The 20216-nt window shown below is 41.7% G+C and overlaps 1 protein-coding gene across 2 annotated transcripts; it reads right to left on the bottom strand.

The window, feature by feature from the left end:
- Positions 1 to 306: 306 nt before the first annotated feature.
- Positions 307 to 18808, bottom strand: sltm (SAFB-like, transcription modulator). 2 transcript variants are annotated; one of them, XM_061754736.1, is made up of 20 exons: positions 18650 to 18808; positions 17922 to 18009; positions 17786 to 17841; positions 14880 to 14907; positions 13073 to 13784; positions 12449 to 12492; positions 12261 to 12370; positions 12042 to 12206; positions 10949 to 11061; positions 10735 to 10877; positions 10520 to 10620; positions 10383 to 10439; positions 10166 to 10293; positions 9801 to 9960; positions 9568 to 9686; positions 7537 to 7713; positions 6310 to 6612; positions 6057 to 6195; positions 1654 to 1814; positions 307 to 869 (listed from the first exon to the last, which is right to left on the bottom strand). In XM_061754736.1, the coding sequence occupies exons 1-20, from the start codon at positions 18782 to 18784 to the stop codon at positions 764 to 766; spliced, it is 3045 nt and encodes a 1014-aa protein (XP_061610720.1). In that variant the 5' UTR covers positions 18785 to 18808; the 3' UTR covers positions 307 to 763. The 2 variants fall into 2 exon arrangements, with proteins under 2 accessions (XP_061610720.1, XP_061610730.1); XM_061754746.1 differs by having other exon boundaries at positions 12042 to 12191.
- Positions 18809 to 20216: the final 1408 nt, after the last annotated feature.

The raw sequence follows: 20216 nt of genomic DNA, 5'->3' as shown, positions 1-20216 counted from the left end.
ACCACCATTTTTGACGATCGGTGCGTTGTCATCATTGGGATTTGGCGCGTGTTGATCCCAGCCTCCAACGCTTGCGTCAATACTTTGTGGAGCCACCTTTCATTGAAAGTACAGCTGCACGTCTTTTGGGCAATGTCTCTACCAGCTTCGCATATGCAGACACTTTTCTGCAAAATAGCTCAAGCTCAGCCAGGTTGGATGGAGAGCATCTGAACAGCAATTTTCAAGTCTTGCTACAGATGCTCGATGACTTTCCGGAACATCAGACTCGGTAACTCATCAAATGACAGCGCCAGACAGTCAATATAATAACATGGTTGAAAGCTTTATTTAATTCACATATGCATAAACTGACAGTTAGGAAAAGGTATGCATGTGGACTAAATTTCAGCTTGTAATAATTCCAGAAATATGAATCCACAGTTCTAGAATTTTAGAAAACATACTACCAGTTATGAGAGCAATCAAATATTTTTGTGCTACATGATAAATATTTTAAAAGTTGTGGGGGATGGAGGACATGAACTGCCTTCATTAGAATAAGATAACAAAAATAAATGACAGCTGGAGGGAATATTAACATGTTACAAAGACTTACCATAAGCTTCTAAATACAAATTAACTTCCACACAAATCATAAATGTCAGGAAAAATCCTACGATGAAAACCTTTGTACAAAATAAAAATTGTTAACCCCTCCACTATCGTCGTGCCACCTAAAAAACTTATCACAGGGGCCTCCTTTAGTTTTTTGTGGTCGACTTTAGAACTGCCGCGTTCCTTTGAAAGTCTTAAAGCCGCCCGTGGTGCTGCCGCCGGGAACGGAGCTGCTGGTGATTTGGACGATGCGACTCATTCCAGATGAGGGACTGGGAGAGAAAAATTTTAAAAGAAGGTAACAGTCAAGAATATTCACTGAATCAAGTAATCGGATACAGATTTATTTCGTATTATTTAACAACAACAAAAAATATGCATGTGAGGGCCAGGTATTGCGTTTTACACTGTAGTATCTGTGAGTATGAATGAGTGTGGCCTGGCAAATGACGTGTGCCCGTGAAACATGCGCTCCCACATGCTTTTAACTTATTCAAACACACTTTTAAGGTTTGATGCTTGCAATTTGTTTCTGGGCTCAAATATGGTTACAATGTGGTATAGAAAATAAAATTGCCGTGTATTTGCCTGTGTACCCTTAAGAGGCGGGGCCTGGAGGGGTGGCATATGACTGCGCGAGTGTCTGGGTGAGGGCTGTGGCGAACAGCAGCTCCTACCTGAGTGCGCTGAAAACTCCATTTACTCGTATATACATTATTCCCAATTGAAAAATTAAAATGCCATAAATCAGCTCTAAAAAAACTATTATGTTATGCATTTTTAATAAAATGTGCATTAAATAAATAAATAAAACAATATCTATTCCTTTTGTCATAGATGTGTTAAATTGTAAAGAGACTATGGACTGCCTGTACATTGAAAAAAAAAAAAAAAGTTTCTAATTTCATTCATTCTTCATTTCATTTTCAGTTGCACGTGATTAAACTTCTTTTCCTAGAAAATAAAATGTTTAACACATTTTTAAGTCTTGTGTAACTGACGTACATGTTCTAATTAAGTAAAATCCAAGAACTAAATAATGACAAAGTGCTTTACCCAGAAGGTGGCGACATCATGCTGCGACGACTGTCGCTCATCCGGCGGTTGTTGGAGAAGCTGCCGCCGCCTCGGGAAGCCGAGCCACCTTGCCACTCCTTCCTCATGCCCTGCTCCCTGCTGTGACGCTCCACCACCACACGGCGGCCTGAGTTGAAAGACTGCAAGGACATATGGAAAGCCATTTGAGCATTTATTCCAAATACTCGAGATCCAGTTTAAGGTCCATGTACTAGTACTCACTAGGAAGACAATTCAGCACACTAATCGACCAACTGTGTCTTTCCATTTATTGTTTTCCTCCCACTACTAGTGTCACTTGTTGCCTACTAGTAGGCAATTGAACTTTACGACTAAACTGCTCCACTAGTATCACTACTACTAGGGACATTTTAGAGGTGACTAGTAGTACAAGTAGCACAAATGTCAACTAATGCAGTTTTGCTTGGCTAGTAACATGTAGCTGTCCTGCTAGTAGAGCTACGAAGGAATCGATGGTGATTTGAATTGACACACGAGTCGGCCTGAATCAGAATTTTCGCATTCAACTCAAAACGGATGGAAGAACAACATACTACTTAATTCTGACAAGAGCTGCAATGCTGCATTTGCTACTTTTGTTTATGCTACCATTTTGACAGTCAGTCCCCTCCTAAAGTAACAGCAACGTCAATTCCTTTGTTTTTGTTGTATACTGACTGGGACAATGTTGATTGTGCAAATGTTGCAGATACTCCTCAATCAGTGTGCAAATGGAGTAGATGCTACCCTGGCATAAGTGGCTAGTACTGGTCAACAACAGATACGCAAATAGTGCAGCGTGGCGAGACTACTACAGTGAGTGCACGAGTAATATATAATTGGCCCCACAGAAATTTGAAGACGAACTCAAGTCAAAAAATTGCCAGCATTTTGTAATGGAATTCTAGGTTAGAAGTTGATCGCACCTTTTGTTTGAAGCCACCCACTGTTCAAGTGAGCAAAAGAATTGGAACAGACAAATTAACTTAAAGTGACTAACTTAATATTTGGTGGCATAACCATTATTTGCAATAACTGAATCAAGCCTTCGACCCATTGACTTTACCAGTTGCATTCCTCATTTGAAATGCTTTTCCAGGCCTTTACTACAGCCTCTTTCAGTCCTTGTGTGTTTCTCCCTTCAGTCGACTCTTCAGGTGGTAAAATTCATGCTCTATTGGGTTAAGGTCAGGTGATTGACTTGGACAGTCCAAGACCTTCCACTTTTTCCCCCCTGATGAAGTCCTTTGTTGTGTAGTGTTTTGGGTCATTGTCTTGTTGCATGATGAAGCTTCTCCCGATTAGTTTGGATGCATTTTTCTGTAAATTTCCATACAAAATGATTTTGTAGATTTCATAATTCATTCTACTGCTACCATCATGAGTTACATCAAAGACTAGTGAGCCCGTACCTCCACCATGCTTCACAGATGAGCTTCTGTGTTTTGGATCATAAGCAGATCCTTTCTTTCTCCATACTTTGGCCTTTCCATCACTTTTGTAGAGACTAATCTTGGTTTCATCAGTCCATAAAACTGTTTCAAAACTTTTGTGGCTCATGTCTGTCCGACTTTGCAAAAACCAATCAGGCCTTCTGATTCTTTTTGCTGATGTGTGGTTTGCATCTTGTGGTATGGCCTGTATAGGTCTTCTCTCGATGTCTTTTTTTCAACAGCGGATTGTGATACCTTCACCCCTGCCCTGAGGCGGTGAGCCTTGATGTCACTGACTGTTGTCTTCGGGTGTTTCTTCAGAGCTCTCACAATGTTTCTGTCGACGACTGCTGTTGATACCCTTGGCCAACCTGTTCGATGTCTGTTGCGCAGTACAGCAGTAGTTTCTTTCTTTTTTAGGATATGCATGATCGATTTTCCCTTTTCTCTCAGCTTCCAAATGGTTTGCTTTTCTTCCATAGACAGCTCTGTGGTCTTCATGTTTCCTTAACATCAAATGCAGTTTTCACATGTGAAACCCAAAGGCAACACCTGAGCAACTAGAAACACCCATCAGTCATATGTTCCAATACCTTTGCTCACTTGAAAAGTGGGTGGGTTCAAACAAAAGGTGCGCTGTCCTGAGTTGTTTAACACATCTAGATGTAAAGACCATGAAATAAAAGCTGGAATTCTGAACTTTTGCCTCATATTCATCTTTTGATCTGAAACACAAATGTCTTCATTATATAACAAAAACAAAATAATTTACCTTGCCATTCCAATACTTTTGGAGCGGACTAGTGTCATGAATTGCCAAACTAAGCAAAGCTGCTTGAGCATTTATTTGATATCCTTGATATTCAGCTTAATGTCCATGTACTAGTAACACTTTGTCCTTACTTTGGCATACTAGTAGAAAGACTGCATTCTACTAGTGAGTCAAAACTGTGCACTACTTGAAAACTACATTCGGCCAGTGACCTAAAATTCTAATAGTTTAGATCTAGCACTTCACTAGATACGAGTAGGACAGTTTTGACTTACAACCCCAATTACAACGAAGTTGGGACATTGTGTTTAACATGAATAAAAACAGAATACAATGATTTGCAAATCATGTTCAACCTATAATTAATTAAATACACTAGAAAGACAATATATATTTAATGTTCAAACTGATAAATTTGATTGTTTTTAGCACATAATCATTAACTTAAAATTTTATGGCTGCAACAGGTTCCAAAAAAGCTGGGACAGGTGGCAAAAAAAAGAGTTGAGGAATGACCATCAAACACCTGTTTGGAACATCCCACAGGTGAATAGGTTAATTGGGAACAGGTGGGTGCAACGATTGGGTATAAAAGGAGCTTCCCTGAATTGCTCAGTCATTCACAAGCAAAGATGGGGCGAGGTTAACCTCTTCGTGCACAAGTGCATGAGGAAAATAGTCCAACAGTTTAAGTACAATGTAACTCAACGTATAATAGCAAGGAATTTAGGGATTTCATCATCTACGGTCCATATCATCATCAAAAGTTTCAGAGAATCTGGAGAAATCACTATGTAAGCGGCAAGGCCGAAAACCAACATTGAATGCCCGCGACCTTCGATCCCTCAGGCGACACTACATCAAAAACCGACAATGTGTAAGATATCACCACAGGGGCTCAGGAACACTTCCGAAAAACAATGTCAGTAAATGCAGTTTGGCGCTACATCCGTAAGTGCTACTTAAAACTCTACTATGCAACGTAAAAGCCATTTATCAATAACACTCTTCTGTCGGCTTCCCCGGGCCCGAGCTCATCTAAGATGGACAGATGCAAAGTGGAAAAGTGTTCTGTTGTCCGACGAGTCCACATTTCAAATTGTTTTTGGAAATTGTGGCGGTCGTGTCCTCCGGGCCAAAGAGGAAAAGAACCATCCGGACTGTTATGGACGCAAAGTTCAAAAGCCAGCATCTGTGATGGTATGGGGCTGTGTTAGTGCCAATGGCATGGGTAACTTACACATCTGTGAAGGCACCATTAATGCTGAAAGGCACATACACGTTTTAGAGAAACATATGCTGCCATCAAGGCAACGTCTTTTTCATGGACACCCCTGCTTATTTCAGCAAGACAATGCCAAACCACATTCTGCACGTGTTACAACAGAGTGGCTTCGTAGTATAAGAGTGCTGGTGGTAGACTGGCCTGCCTGCAGTCCAGACTTGTCTCCCATTGAAAATGTGTGGCGCATTATGAAGCGTAAACTATGACAACAGAGACCCCGGACTGTTGAACAACTGAAGCTGTACATCAATTAGTGTCCTCAGTTCCCAAACATTTATTGAATGTTGTTAAAAGAAATGGTGATGTAACAGTGGTAAACATGAGCCTGTCCCAGCTTTTTTGGAATGTGTTGCAGCCATAAAATTCTAGGTTGCAGCCATAACATTCTAAGTTAATGTTTATTTGCGAAAAACAAAGTTTATCAATTTGAACATTAAATATCTCGTCTTGGTCGTGTATTCAATTAAATATAGGTTGAACATGATTTGCAAATCATTGTATTCCGTTTTTATTTATGTTTAACACAACGTCCCAACTTCATTGGAATTGGGGTTGTAATTAAGAACTACGAACAATAAAGGTACAGGAACTCCTTGGGAGTCAAGTCCTTCCAGTGTGGGCACAGGAAAAGAGCGAAAGGCTGAGGGCAAAGATCTCAGGGTCCAGTAACCATGTAGTTTTCCTACTAGGATGTCAAAGTTGTGCATAAATGTAATACAGTTGTAGAAAAGATAAACATTACTAGTAAAACATTCGTTCTACTTGCGCATGAAGCTGAATATCAAGGATATGGAATAAATGGTCAAGTATTTTTTCCCCAGGGACAGATGAGCGATCGGGGCTAGTCGTCATCATGGCGATCATCATATAGTGTCAGAAATGGTAATCAGACCTGATCATTCATCACCATGGCTCTTCCTCCATCCTGATCATTAAAGGAGCCTCTTCCTCGGCTGGCTGAAGAACCTCCTCTTAGGACTGGACCAGGCCCGTCTCGGCCCGACCTCTCCGTACGAATTCGCATGGGTCCACTGTGTAAACCACAATAACGCCACAGCGAATAAGGTGAATGTATGTACAAAAAAAAGAAAGAAAAAAACATTAAAAAAAACAGAAAATTTGTGACAAACTGTGAGAAACGTTACCGTAACTCGCCCTTGTTGGCATTCATGTCAGCGTTATTCTTCCAGGTGTGGCCCCCGTCCCTGGGAGAGCGGGGGTGGGACACGCCGGACATCCTGGCTCCCATCGGCCGATCATGCACCTGGATGGGTCGCCTTTCATCTCGATCCCTGCGGTCGGTGTCGCGGAGGGCAGTGCGCGAAGGAGGCGGCTCGGCCCGGCGCACCGCTTCGAAGTTCTTGGGGTAGCGCTCGAAGCCGGCGCCCTCTCGCTGAAGAGAGGGGCGGCTCTTCTTTGCTTCTGGCTCTCCGTCGAAACGGTTGCGCCTGTAAAAAGATGACAGAGAGGGGAAAAACATTTTAACTAACACCTGCGAAGCACTGAAGCCGCCCAACATGAAGCGCAAAGTGGCGAGGGAACACTGTACTTCACTTTCACCTTCATTGAACATATGGACATTTAAGCCAATAACCATGTTAGTCTCTTAGCACCCTCTACAGGTAAAGAGTCTTGCTTTTTGTGAGCACTCGATTCCAGGAAATAAGCGGCCGAGTCATACGGGTAGGTGTTTTTTTCAAAATAATAATTAAGAAAGCAATTTTGACTTTGTTTACTACAAAGATGTATTTATTATAGCGCTATTTACATAATATTTACAAAAAGATAATGGTGGAGAGAGAAGATGTGAAGGAGTGAGGATAGAAGCATTTTGCTGGCAGAGGTAAACATTTTTTACAAGGAGTTCCTGGGGTGGCAGAGATATTCCATCCATCCATTTTCTGAGCCGCTTCTCCTCACTAGGGTCGCGGGCGTGCTGGAGCCTATCTCAGCTATCATCGGGCAGGAGGCGGGGTACACCCTGAACTGGTTGCCAGCCAATCGCAGGGCACATACAAACAAACAACCATTCGCACTCACAGTCACACCTACGGGCAATTTAGAGTCTCCAATTAATGCATGTTTTTGGGATGTGGGAGGAAACCGGGAGTGCCCGGAGAAAACCCACGCAGGCACGGGGAGAACATGCAAACTCCACACAGGCAGGGCCGGGGATTGAACCCCGGTCCTCAGAACTGTGAGGCTGACGCTCCAACCAGTCGCCCACCGTGCCGGGCAGAGATATTCCGCCAGAAAAATAGTTTGAAGTGTATGCACCCAGTGCGTTGCCCGTAGATTGTGCCGCCCCCTACAGAAGGCCAAATGCTCATGCACTTTACACAGCTAAAACGCCATAAAGAACTTGAGCGAACCTGTCAAATGTGTTGCTCTGCTCGACAGCGGCCTGTGGGAAGCGGCCCCTCTGGCGTTGGTTGAAGTTGGAAAAGCGGTTCTGCTGTCGTTCGAAGTTGCCACCTTGGTTGAGACGAGCATCGGACGCATCGGACTGAATCTTCTTGTTGCCATTCCAGTATGTATTATCTCTCCGACTGAAATGTGAAAGTCATTGTCATAAGTATCATGTTAAATGCACTTTTTTTTTTTTTATAAATCCTGCTCTTCATCCGATTACTGTACTGTACAACTGAGACGTAGCATACAGGAAGAAAAACAAGTAAATCAGGAAAAGACATGGTACAATGTAGTGTTATATATGAAAGCCACGCCATTATTTCCCTTTCAATGGGTCTTTGAGGTGTGTAAATTCATTGTCTTATCAAACGCTTAAAATGAAAAATGCCTTTTTAGGAATAAAATCATCTGCCTTGTTTTTAAGGAACACAGTCTAGTACACTATTGGAGGAAAAGTATGCCGGTGCCCATTTTTAAGAACAAAGGTGATGTGCAGAGCTGTGGGAACTATAGAGTTGATGAGCCACACAATGAAGTTATGGGAAAGGGTAGTTGGAGGTTAGACTCAGGAGAGAAGTGAGTATTTGCGAGCAACAGTATGTTTTCATGTCTAGAAAGAGTACCACAGATGCATTATTTGCCTTGAGGGTGTTGATGGGGAAGTACAGAGAAGGTCAGAAGGAGCTACATTGTGTTTTTGTAGATCTAGAGAAAGCCTATGACAGAGTACCCAGAGAGGAACTGTGGTAACTGCATGGGGAGGTCTGGAGTGGCAGAGAAGTATGTTAGAATAGTACAGGACATGTATGAGGGCAGCAAAACAGTGATTAGTTGTGGTGTAGGTGTGACAGAGGAGTTTATGGTGGAGGTGTGACTGTATTAGGGATCAGCCCTAAGCCCCTTGATATTTGCAGTGGTGATGGATAGGCTGACAAATGAGGTTAGACTGCAGCCCCCATGGACCATGATGTTCGCAGATGACATTGTGGTCTGCAGCGAAAGCAGGGAGCAGGTGGAGGAACAGTTAGAAAGGTGGAGGCATGCACTGGAAAGGAGATGAATGAAGATTAGCCGAAGTAAGACAGAATATATGTGCATGAATGAGAGAGGCGGAAGAGTGAGGCTACAGGGAGAAGAGATAGCAAGGGTGGAGGACTTTAAATATTTGGGGTCATCAGTCCAGAGCAATGGTGAGTGTGGTCAGGAAGTGGAAAGAGTCCAAGCAGGTTTGAATGGGTGGCGGAAGGTGTCAGCGGTGTTATGTGACAGAAGAGTCTCTGCTCGGATGAAAGGCAAAGTTTATAAGACAGTGGTTAGGCCAACCATGATGTATGGATTATAGACAGTGGCACTGAAGAGACTACAGGAAGCAGAGCTGGATGTAGCGGAAATGAAGATGTTGAGGTTCGCTCTATGAGTGACTAGTTTGGATAAAATTAGAAATTAGCTCATCAGAGTTTTGGAGACAAAAGAAGAAGGCAGTCTAGTACACTATTGTATTTTAAAGTCAGTCATGATGGTGGTTGATACTTGATGTAAACATTTTGAGAACCACTGACCGAAAGGATTAGTGTTTTTTTCCCCCCCCCTTAATGGTTGTTGACACCACAGGAGGAGGTCACGGAAGAACAGTATGACTAAAAATACAACCAGAAATGGAGGTTACCACAACAAAGTGATTGGCTGCTTAATAGTACATGAACATACAATAATTGCAGTTACAAAATTAATTATATTTATTATTACATTCAGCAATGGCTATAAGAAACACTAACCCTGCAAAAACACGTTCTTGATCCCTTTACATTACAGTGCGTAATGTCTCTTTAAACATGTATGGCAGTTAAGCATATTAACAAGTTAGTAATTAACTCTACACATTTCCTACAGGTATTTATTTTGGGGGGGGGGGCATCAACAAGCGTTATGGAACTGTTTGTGTATCATTATAAGGTTGACAAAGCAATGCATAAATGGCAGAAAGTACACACCCATGCTCGACATCACGGCCTCTTTTGAAGTTTCGCTTCTCTTGCTCATAGCGGAGGTGCTCCTGCTGTCGTCTGAGCTCCTGTTGGCGGGCAATGTGTTCTGCCTCTTTCCACCGCTCCTGAAACAAAACGCGCACTTCAAATTTGGGTGGTTGCCTTTGTAAAAAATCCTTTCAAAAATGATTCTTTATTACGCCACTTCCTTCCACAGTCAGCTGACTTTGTGTACATACTTGCTCTATTCGGATTCTCTCCCTTTCGAGCTTCTCCCTCTCAAAGCGCTCCCTCTCCAGCTTTTGTCTTTCCATCTCTAGTCTCTGACGTTCACGAAAGAGGTTCTCACGTTCTTCGCACTCCCGCTCATGGCGCGCCTGTTCAGCCATTTCGCGGTGCCTATGAATAATCAGTTTGAACATTTTACCCCTGAAACCACTACAAACTCAAATGAAGTGTGATGTCAGGTACTGCTTTTAGTTACTAACACATTCAGATTGACAAATAATGACACCAACTCTATAAAGTCCTACATATTTCCTTCTGGTGTTTTACCAAAAAGTGTCAATGCAACTTAAGTATATTCGCACATTGATTCATTTACCTGCGCATCTCTGGGGCTCTACGAGCACGCTCCATCCGCTCCCGCATACTCTGCTCTTTTATCTTCGCAAAAGGAACAAAGCCACCCTCCTTATTGACCAACTGCTGTTTGCGTTTAATCATCTCCAGCTGAGAGGGGGGGGGGTCAGTAAAATTTACATTGATGAAGCACAGCATTGATCAAAAACAAAAATATATGGAAAAACATGGAAATGTACCTCTTCAGGGGGTAACAGCCATTTGGGACGTCTTTGCATGGGCATGTGAACAAAAGGCTGCAACAATGCAAACAAGCATACTGAACACCCTGTAATAGTGCGCAAGCAACAAACACAAATCTGACCCCAAGTCTTACCTTCTCAAAATATCTTGTTTTTCTTAAAGGTCTCATTTTGAAAAAAGTCGACTTTCCTTTAGTCTGATCCCCCTGCACCATACCGCCTGGACTTCTTGACCCTGACCAGAGGGGGGGAAAAAAACAACAACAACAAAAAAAACCACAAAAAAAAAACAATAAGCCTCCTCATCTATTAAACTGAATTAAATATTTACAAAAAAAGTAAAACCTACGTCCAGAGGATCTGTCATCTCTCTTTGAGGAACCTTGGACAGAATTTGATGTACCTGAATCAGATTTGGCACTTTTGGTGTCCTTGGATGAATCTTTGTCCTTTTCCCCAGATTGCTCTTCTTTTCTGTAAGGTTGCTGTAATCTAAATGGAGGGAGATCACGCAAGTCATTTTCCGGGAAGGCAGTCCCTTTCACCATTTTATTCTCACCCACTTGTTAGACAACTTGGTCCCAGTGGAACTGCGCTTTTCACTTGACTTGCCGGTACTTGCTTTGTCATCTAATTCATTCTTTGAGGATTCTTTTTTGAAGGGGTGATTTTTGGCCTATAAAAAAAAAACACAGCCCATTAAAGAAAAAAGTAGGGATGCACTTATACCACTTTTTTCAGACCAACTAAGAGTAGAAACATGGTACTTATATTTGAGTACTTGCAAATACAGAGTACGCACCGACCGCTACCTGGTAATGCCTTCTCTTCCAATTTTGATAAATGTTTTCTAATCAAATATTGTCAAAGTTTTTTTTTTTAATATGGCATGGGTTTAACTCAAATATAACACTTCTACACAATCAGATGTTCAAAAAACAAAGACAAAAGTTCACTGAAAAAATTTGTATTGTTAGTGTTTATGTTCAAACTTTTCATACTGCACTGTTACAACTTTTTTTTTGTTTTTTTTTTTTAAACGCTCTATAAATAAAGTTGAGTTGATTTGTGCTCTCATACACAAAATAATCCTATTCCACTTGCCCAGGTGGTGTATGTGCTGCTTCGGATGCGAGCGCCTTGGCCTCCAGGGCATATTGTTGAGGCACACATGCGGTTAACATGAAGATTTAATGAAAAGACAAGGCATGCGCAGCAAAGCTGCAGCATTCAAACTTTTTTTTTTTTTTTTGCAGAGTAGAAAGAAATGCCTGTGTTTTATCATATTACTGTATATGTTGCTACACGTTTTGTTTGAATATTCATTATTTCAAGGTTTACACTGCAAGATTGATGCTATTTGTTAGCCCGTATATGTTTTTGCATTATACTTTAGGATTAAGCTATGGATAGCAGACGCTTGAAAGACAATGAAATGAAATGTGTAATTATCTTTATTTTAACCATGAACTTCAACCCGGAGTGTCAATAAACAGCTTGAAGCATAGTATATAGTATTTGACAGCATGGAAAAGGGTTGGGTGTTGTGTATCGAAGCGTTTTTAAAAGTGCGACAACAGAAGAAAAAAAACAATTCAACTCAAATCAACAATTCAGGGGGGGAAAAAATTATGTTCTGAAGTTTACTTCACTTACACATTCAACGTATATTTGCTGTCCATCAAGCTCAGTGCAGTCCAGTTGAGAGATGCAACGTGTCACCTCTGCACTGGAAGACATTGTCACCAGGCCGTAACACTTTGAGCCAGGGCTGCGGGCATTTGTTAGGACCTTGGCACTTAAAACCTGTCCACAACAGAACTGATACTTTGATTTTCAACCACACAGGACTGAAAATAAAGCAAATGTGTTTACCTTGCCATATTTGCCAAAGAGGTTCTTCAGATCTGCTGCTTTGGTGTTGAAGTACAGGCCACTCACCCAAATGTTATGGGAAGAGCTGATGTTGCTGCTGCTACCGACAACTGCTTTTCCACAACAAATTATGCAACCATTGGGCATTAATGCATCAAAAGGAATTCAAGTTTTCTAACACGCCTTACCCTTATCATCCTTTGCAGCTTTTCCATCTCTGTCTCGTGAAGAGCTACAAAGCAAATGTTGCAACAACAAAAAGCAAATGAGCTTCAGAAAATAAAATATTCATGTGAAGTGACACGGACGAGTCTTTTTGGGGGGGGGGGGGGGGGGGGGGCTGGGGTGTTGGGGGGCATTTTGTACTTTTCAGAAAGAAACAATCCTGTGAACAAGGCGAAGATGTGACATGTCTCAAAGGCTTCAGAGCTTTTCCAGTGGTGATGTGTCAGGATGACCGCCAATTAGGTCCCTTGACCAATGAACTCTTCAGGTTTCTGGACGACCTCAGCGAATTAAAAAAAAAAAAAAAGTGCCATCAAGGGAACTAATGCTCTTATTATGCACTTCAGCCAAAAATGGGAAAGGCTTTAACAGCGCTGGAAGATGCAAAGTAACAAAGTGGACTTTTTCAACTCCTGGGTACTGTCGCAATTTACCATGTGAAAAAAATAAATAAAACAGAGGGATTGGGATCATCTGTGAACACTTCCCTTATGGGAAAAAAAAAATCTTGACCCTACCCACAATGTTGCACTCTTATAGAGGTGAACTTGATAGTAGTATCAAAGAACTGACATAGAAAGACAAACCTCTTTGCTTGACCTGATACCCCTGTGGACGAGAGGCCTTTCTTCCCAGAATCCTTTTCTTTATCTCCAGCTTCAGCTTTCTTCGTGGCATCTCTGCTGTCCTCTGAGGGCTCGCCCCAGGCTCCGCCATCTTGCTTGCCATCTCTGGCTTGAATCTTCATATCATCATCCATGCCCATCTCGGCAGAGGCCTCAGGCTCATCGTTGCCCTTGTCGGCCTCTGAATCTGGAAGTTTCACATGTTTACCTGTGTCCAGAAGATCGTCGCCATCAACATCTAACGTGATGGCGTCTTCATTTTGCATCGACACAGACAGGTGATCGTCCTCAGCTTCTTTCGAGGAATCCATGGCTTCGGCAGCCATCTCTTCTTCAGACTCCAATTCGGGCTCTGCCTCCCCGTCAACCTCGGGCTCGCCCTCTCCGTCAACCTCGGGCTCGGCCCCCCCGTCGTCCTGCAGCTCTCCTTCTGCCTCGTCGTCGACTTGTGCCTCGGCATCTGCCTCAGCCTCTTGCTCAACATCTGCGTCCACCTCTGGCTCGGCATCTGTGTCAGCATCAGCCATTTCTGGCTCTGAATCGGCCTCGGTGACCACGGCTTCTGTCTCCGGCTCAACCTCCGGCTCAGCAATGCTCTCGGGCTGAGAGAGGTTGTCCTCGCAGAGCGCAGGCTTACAATTTTCTCGTGTACCTTCATCTGTATCTGTTACATCTGAGGGATTTAATAAGGATACACATGGCAAAAACACAACGTTTAACATGGACATGTCACATGTTACTTGACCTAAAAGTAGAATAGAAAGCACATTTAGTGTTAGTGGTCATCGAGGGCGAAGACACCACAGGAAGACACAACACACAATCTTCATGGAAAGGGAGGGAGGATTCAATATTCATCACTTGAAAGGGTCTCCAGTAAAGACAATTCATTGTGAATGTCTCGTTCCAGATGCCTCAAAAAGGTGAGGAACCTTTCCTGGTGGGAGTCGCAAAATGGAAAAGAAGGGGAGGGAAGTCTCAATCATTCATTCTTTCGTTAATTGTAGAGATCAGTCCATGACAGGTCACCTGTATGATTTTAAAAAAATGTGAGTCCATCCGGCTGACGCTGATCACCTTCCACCACTGTCTTACGTGTCCAGTGAGCAAACAGACAGCTGTGTGCACAGCATGAATCTCTGTAACCAAACCAGTCTTTGTGGTTGTAGTCCAAGGCCCGTTTCACAGTCACGCTGTAGCTTACAACTCTTGGCTGTCGTTCACGGCAAAGCAATCTGTGCAGTTTAGATGGATGGCTTCTTTGAAGAGTCCATCAAGTCTTGTGACTTCCAAAAGCCGATGCATTTTGAGATTTTAAAATGATGTCTCTTCTCTTCCAGCCATCTCACATGATGATAGCTTTAATGAGAGTCCAGTTGACTAGAATTCAGAGCGGTCCACGACATGTCCATGACGACATTCAATCATTTCAAAAGGAGCAGATCATTATCCTCAGTCTTCAAATCGTCTTACGGTTCATTGGTTCACATAAAACCCGTTAGAATGCTATCCGTCGCATCTTGTGACTCCGGGACTGTGCCAGTTGCATTCCAGATACATATTAGTGCTGTTAACCAACTGCATACTTCCTACAAGGCTTCTGTGCAACCCTTTTCCAGTGCAACAAATGTGGGTCATATTGATATTAAACATGTCCAGTAAGTGTGTAGCCACTAGCATATAAAATAAATGTGACGTGCACAAGATGTTTATTGCCACTATTTGGACGTGATTTGTACAGTATAGATTATTTGGTCAGCATACATACCTTTCTCTGACTCATACTCTTCTGTTTCCTAAAAAAGAATTAAAAGTGAGCCATTAAATATTTGTGAACAAGAACAGAAAGACAACTCTGTGGGTTTGGTCAAGTATGTCATAATATTCTTCAGAAGACTTCTATTAATGTGTGACAAATTACGACAAGGGCTACAGCTACTGAATATTTTTAGAAACCGATAATTCTATCGATTATCCCATCAATTAACTGAGTAATGGGATAAAAATTGTACGCATTAAAGCGGGCATATTTTGCCAAACATACTTTTTCTAGTATTTGGGATGTAAGATTGTCTCTATGTTGCCTCAGCAAATATGTGAAATATGAATGAAAATCGTCTATGCAATCCTGAGACACACAAGTTTTTCTGCCGAGATGCCTGAAATCAGGTCATTCAAATTTCTCAAACTTATCTAATTCACTAGCAAAGATCTCCGCCGTCCTTTCGTTCCCGAGCCAGCACTGTCCACATAAACGCGTCTGCTCTCACAAGTGGGTCTTCTACAGGGTGGCAACCAATCAGGGGAAAGGGAGCCGTCTTTGAGAAAAGCGAATACAAAACTGGGTCAAACAGAAGTAGCTGTTAGAGGGCCTTTTCTGGACCCTTGTATGACAAAACAAAGGATTTTTTCAAATGAAATTGACACTTTTATACGAGGTCCATGTTTGAGAGTCTCACTATAGAGGTCTAACGAGCCAAAATACGGGACCTTTAAACAACAAAATGTACAAGTGAGATGCGGGTATCATTTTTGTCCACTTGGTGTTGCCGTCATTAGATTCCATCTATTTTCCATACCGCTTAACTTCAGGGTGACGGGCAAGCTGGAGCCTATCGCAGCTGATTCTGGGTTAGACACAGGGTACACCCGAAACCCGTCGCCAGACCAAACACCCTCAATCACAGATATTATAGTGTGGAATCTGAGGACAGGCGGGCACGGTGGCCGACAGCTTGGCATATCTGACTCACAGTTCTGAGGAGCTGGATTCAAATCCGGCCTCGCCTGTGTGGAGTTTGGATGTTCTCCCCGTGCCTTTGTGGGTTTTCTCCAGGTACTCAAGTTTCCTTCCACAGCCCAAAAACATGCATTGTAGGTAAATTGAAAACTCTAAATTGCCCGTAGGTGTGAATGTGAGTGCAAATGGTTGTTTATATGGGCCCTGCGATTGGCTGGCGACCAAACAGTTGGTCACCGTGCCCGCCTGTCCTCAGATTCCACACTATATCTGTGATTGAGTGTGTTTGGCTTGAAAAGGTGGGGCCTGGGCTGGTGAGTGAAGTGGGAGTCAGTGAATGAGAGTGTAGTCTTCTGTTTGAAGTGTGAAACGATTGCAAAATTTGTCCTAGTCTTTTATGCACTCGTCCTGGCTTGCCACCATTGCGCCAACTTATTTCTACAGATAGTGACACTTGAGTCTGCAGTAACATTAGTCCGTGTGGAAAAATTATCATTGTGAAGCTTCGAGGAAGATATTTTGTTTCAACCTTTTTGTAATTGAATTAGTCGATTAATAGTTTTAACCCTAACAATGACAGTAGCAACGTGACAAGATTTGCCAAAAATGACAGTCTTTCAAAATGCTGAGTCTGAGTGAAGGCCAACATTTCTGCGTTTAAGATCCTTTTTTGTTGGTCACATGAAATATAATTTTGTGAAATACTGGATTTGCTTATTATTTTGTCTTTCTGCCACCAGAATCATCAAAATTGAAACAAAGGCTTGAAATATTTCCCTTTGTGTGTGGTGAGCTAATGTGACATACAAGCTTCACTTTTTGAAACAAATCCTTTATTATTTCACAACATATATCCTTGACCATCTCATTTCGTTTGTTAATAGGGGGAAGCCCTTCTCTGATTGGCTGACAATTTTCAGTTAAAAATATCCACCAATCGCTAGCATGGGCCGAGGTTCTGGAACATCAACAAAATTACTGTGACATTTCTAACGCAGTCATTTGCCCTAAAAATTCAGGTTGCGCAAATCAGGGGTGGGTAAAAATATAGGTTCAATGCATTGCAATCCCCCGCAATTCTTTTATCAATTCAGCAAATCCTCTGAATCGATTCACCTCATGGCCAGTGAGGGGTGCTTTGCGTGTGATTCACTGTGTATAGACGGAAGCCGCGTGACGCGAGCGACTTCTACTTTTAAATCTGACGTTTGGGGTCATTTTGGATTCCTCTGTAAATCCAGGACACAGGAAATGGACAAAAGACACACGAACGACGATGCGCAACACCAACACAAAAACACGTCAGAAGACACCGTCCCAAAGGTGTACACAGAGTTAAAGCAGCTGTTTTGGAGTTGTTGAAGTCAGCATAAAGACTGGCTCGTGATGGTTGTACTTCCAGAGTGACTGATCCATACATATGTAAACTATCACTTCTAGAGCCCCGCTCAGAAACCACACAGGGTGGAATATAGCGAACTTATTGACAGAGGCAATAAATGAATGGGGTTTGACTAAATAACGGCAACTGTCACAATGCCGCAAATATACTACTTAATTAGGTATTACTTAAAAACCGTGCAAATACCCTGAATTGCAACCTAAAGAATCGATCTTGAATCGAATTGCAAATGAAAAAAAAAAAAAATCATACCAGGAGGTTCTTAACAACGCAAAGCCCTATATTGCAAATGGAACATTATTGGTGAGAAGAGCAGTGTGGCCAGTAGAATATGTCATGTATTTCAGCAATCAATTATTTGTTTGTGACTGTATTCTTTACAGAGGATTTTAGGTGTTTTAAGTGCTCATTCCACAGGTTTCTTTTTTTCCACTGAAAATTCCACAAAAATGGCTGCCACTTGTTACATTGCTAATGACAAAAAAAATTTAAAGAAAAAAAAAACTGCAGAAAACAAAAGTATGACACTTACCTTAGAAGGCATCTCATCTTCCGTGGTAGTGTCCAAGTCTGACTCAATTTTCCTTCCTAATAAGTTGAGTACAAACATTCTAAACGGCCAGACTTCTTTTGTAGCTACAGAGTGAGTAGTGCAAACAAGAAATTACCTTTGCCTTTTCCACTTTTACGAGTTGATGTGCTTACTGGAGCCTGTGCCTCAAAACTGCCAGAGTCTGCATCTTCACTCTCAATAGCCTTACAGTCGATAAGTATATCAGTTAAACCCAGCCAAGTTCATCCTAACAACACTTTAGAGGAAAAAAAGTGGCTACACAAGTGATGTCAGGAAACAACAGAGAGTACAAATGAATCTCTTGAACATATTTGGCCTCTAAAAATATCAACTGGAGAAATCAACCACGACTCTAGGAAAGGAGGAAAACCAAAACGTCACAGCGCCATTCTTTAATTCAAAGTCTAAAACAGCACAAAGACAACGTGTCCCTGCTTTAGCTTTGGTTGTCCGACAAAATTAACGCTTCCGTTCGATTAATCTTTCAAAAAAAAAAAAAAAAAAAACGCTTACAAACGTTTAAGAATTAGGTTTCCTCTTAACTGTAATCTTCGGCTTAATTTTTCCGACCATCGTGGCTACATCACAATAACATTATTAGCAACCGTTCTGCATTTATTACGACTAGTCACTTTACAATACAATACAATGACGCATTCTTTGTTCATTCCAAGTAAAAAAATATTTTTTTTTCTTTTGTTTAATCTCATCCGTTCGGCTCACCTGCTCTTAAGAGTTTAGCTTCAAAGCAGCTAGCTCGCAGGCTAACCATTCGCTACATCGACCCCATTGCGATAAACACACGACATTGGCTGTCTTTACCTGCTTCAATCTGGCGAGAAGTACACTCTTAATACCCGAAGTGTCCAAATTCCGTCGCTTGAGCTCGGATTTAAGGTCCACAACCCTTAATTCTGTTATTTTTTTCAACGCCGTGGAAATGGCCACCGACGCCATTTTGCTGACTGACTTATATGCATTCACGTGCGCAGAGAATTCGAGCAGTTTTCGATTCAGGTTTTTTTTTTGTTTGTTTTGTTTTCCTTCAACACAACAGTGCCTCACACTGGCGTGGAGGACCACGTCCAGTATAAGGTCCACGCACTTTGTCCTAGTACTAGTTAGACAATTCTGCGCACTACTAAAACGACTAGGGCGCACAAGTTTTTTAAACTATTGTATGACATTTCTGCACACTACCCTAGTGAGGATAAGCGGTACAGAAAATGGATGGATAGTGTAGGAGAACTAGTTGGACAACTACATGTTTCTAGTTAGGCAAAACTAGTACTAGGCTACTAGTTCAGATAAAACCAGTAGCCTTTTAAAACGTCACTACTTTTAACACACAAAGTTGTACTATTAGTGAGGAAAAAGAGCACACTAGTACTTGGACCTTAAAGTGGATATCAGGAAGAGCAAAAAAAAAGAAGAAAAAAAAAAGCCAAATAGCACAGTTGCCAAAGTCATATTAGACTGTTTTCATAAAACAAGGAAAAGCAAAATTTTTAGCAAGCAGTACTGATATTGTGACAGTAAGTCAAAACATGACTTTGGCAATTTTGCTGTTAGGCCAGAGGTGTCAAACAAATTTTTGTCTCGGGCCGCATTGTAGTTATGATTTCCCTCAGAGGGCCATTAGAACAGTGAAACCATACACGTTTAATCACCAAATCATATTATTACCATTACACAACAAATTGAGGGATAACTAGTTTTGAATTCAGAAGACAAGGATAATAGTTTGTTCAAGTATTGTTTATTTTAGAAGAAGGGTTTGGTAACAGAAAAATGCAATATCTCCACATTATTGTTTATTATTATGACAATTTGGAATTTGGGTACAGAGTTTAGTAAAAATCACGGAAGTTGACGAGCATGATTTGCTTTCGCGGGCCACATAAAATTACGTGGCGGGCCGCATCTGGCCCCCGGGCCTTGAGTTTGACACCTATGTATTAGGCGAATAATATTTTTTAAAAAATAAATAAAAATACCAACATGCTTGCTAAAAACTGTTGTTCTTGTTTTCCGAAAACATTCAAATATATAGGCAACAATGCTATTAGGCTAACGATATTGAAAAGATGCACAAATGGCTCGCCATAAATCGGTTTGGGCTGTTGTTCAATATAGTGCGCGCAATTGTTTTACTCGTGACGACAAAGAGCACACTACTGTAGTACGTGGACCTTAAGCTGTTTATCAAGCATATCATTAGCCTAATAATAGCGTAGTTGACAAAGTCATAGTTGACAGTTTTCAGAAAACAAGAAAATCACGTTTGTAGCAAGCACATTGACATTTTTTAAATTAATGCTATTACTGAAGCAATAGCAATGTGCTTGCTACAAATGTGTTTTTCCTGTTTAAAAAAAAAAAGTGCTAA

The sequence above is a fragment of the Phyllopteryx taeniolatus genome, chromosome 2, assembly GCF_024500385.1.
Source record: "Phyllopteryx taeniolatus isolate TA_2022b chromosome 2, UOR_Ptae_1.2, whole genome shotgun sequence".
In the NCBI taxonomy this organism is placed as follows: domain Eukaryota; kingdom Metazoa; phylum Chordata; class Actinopteri; order Syngnathiformes; family Syngnathidae; genus Phyllopteryx; species Phyllopteryx taeniolatus.
This window is presented reverse-complemented; position numbering and strand designations above follow the sequence as displayed.

Excerpts from the sequence above, each read along its gene's own strand:
- sltm (XM_061754736.1), bottom strand. The coding sequence starts at position 18,784 with ATGGCGTCGGTGGCCATTTCCACGGCGTTGAAAAAAATAACAGAATTA. Across the intron at positions 10,621-10,734 it reads AGATGACAGATCCTCTGGAC|GGTCAAGAAGTCCAGGCGGT; the intron begins GTAGGTTTTACT and ends CCCTCTGGTCAG. Across the intron at positions 870-1,653 it reads ATGATGTCGCCACCTTCTGG|TCCCTCATCTGGAATGAGTC; the intron begins GTAAAGCACTTT and ends TTTCTCTCCCAG.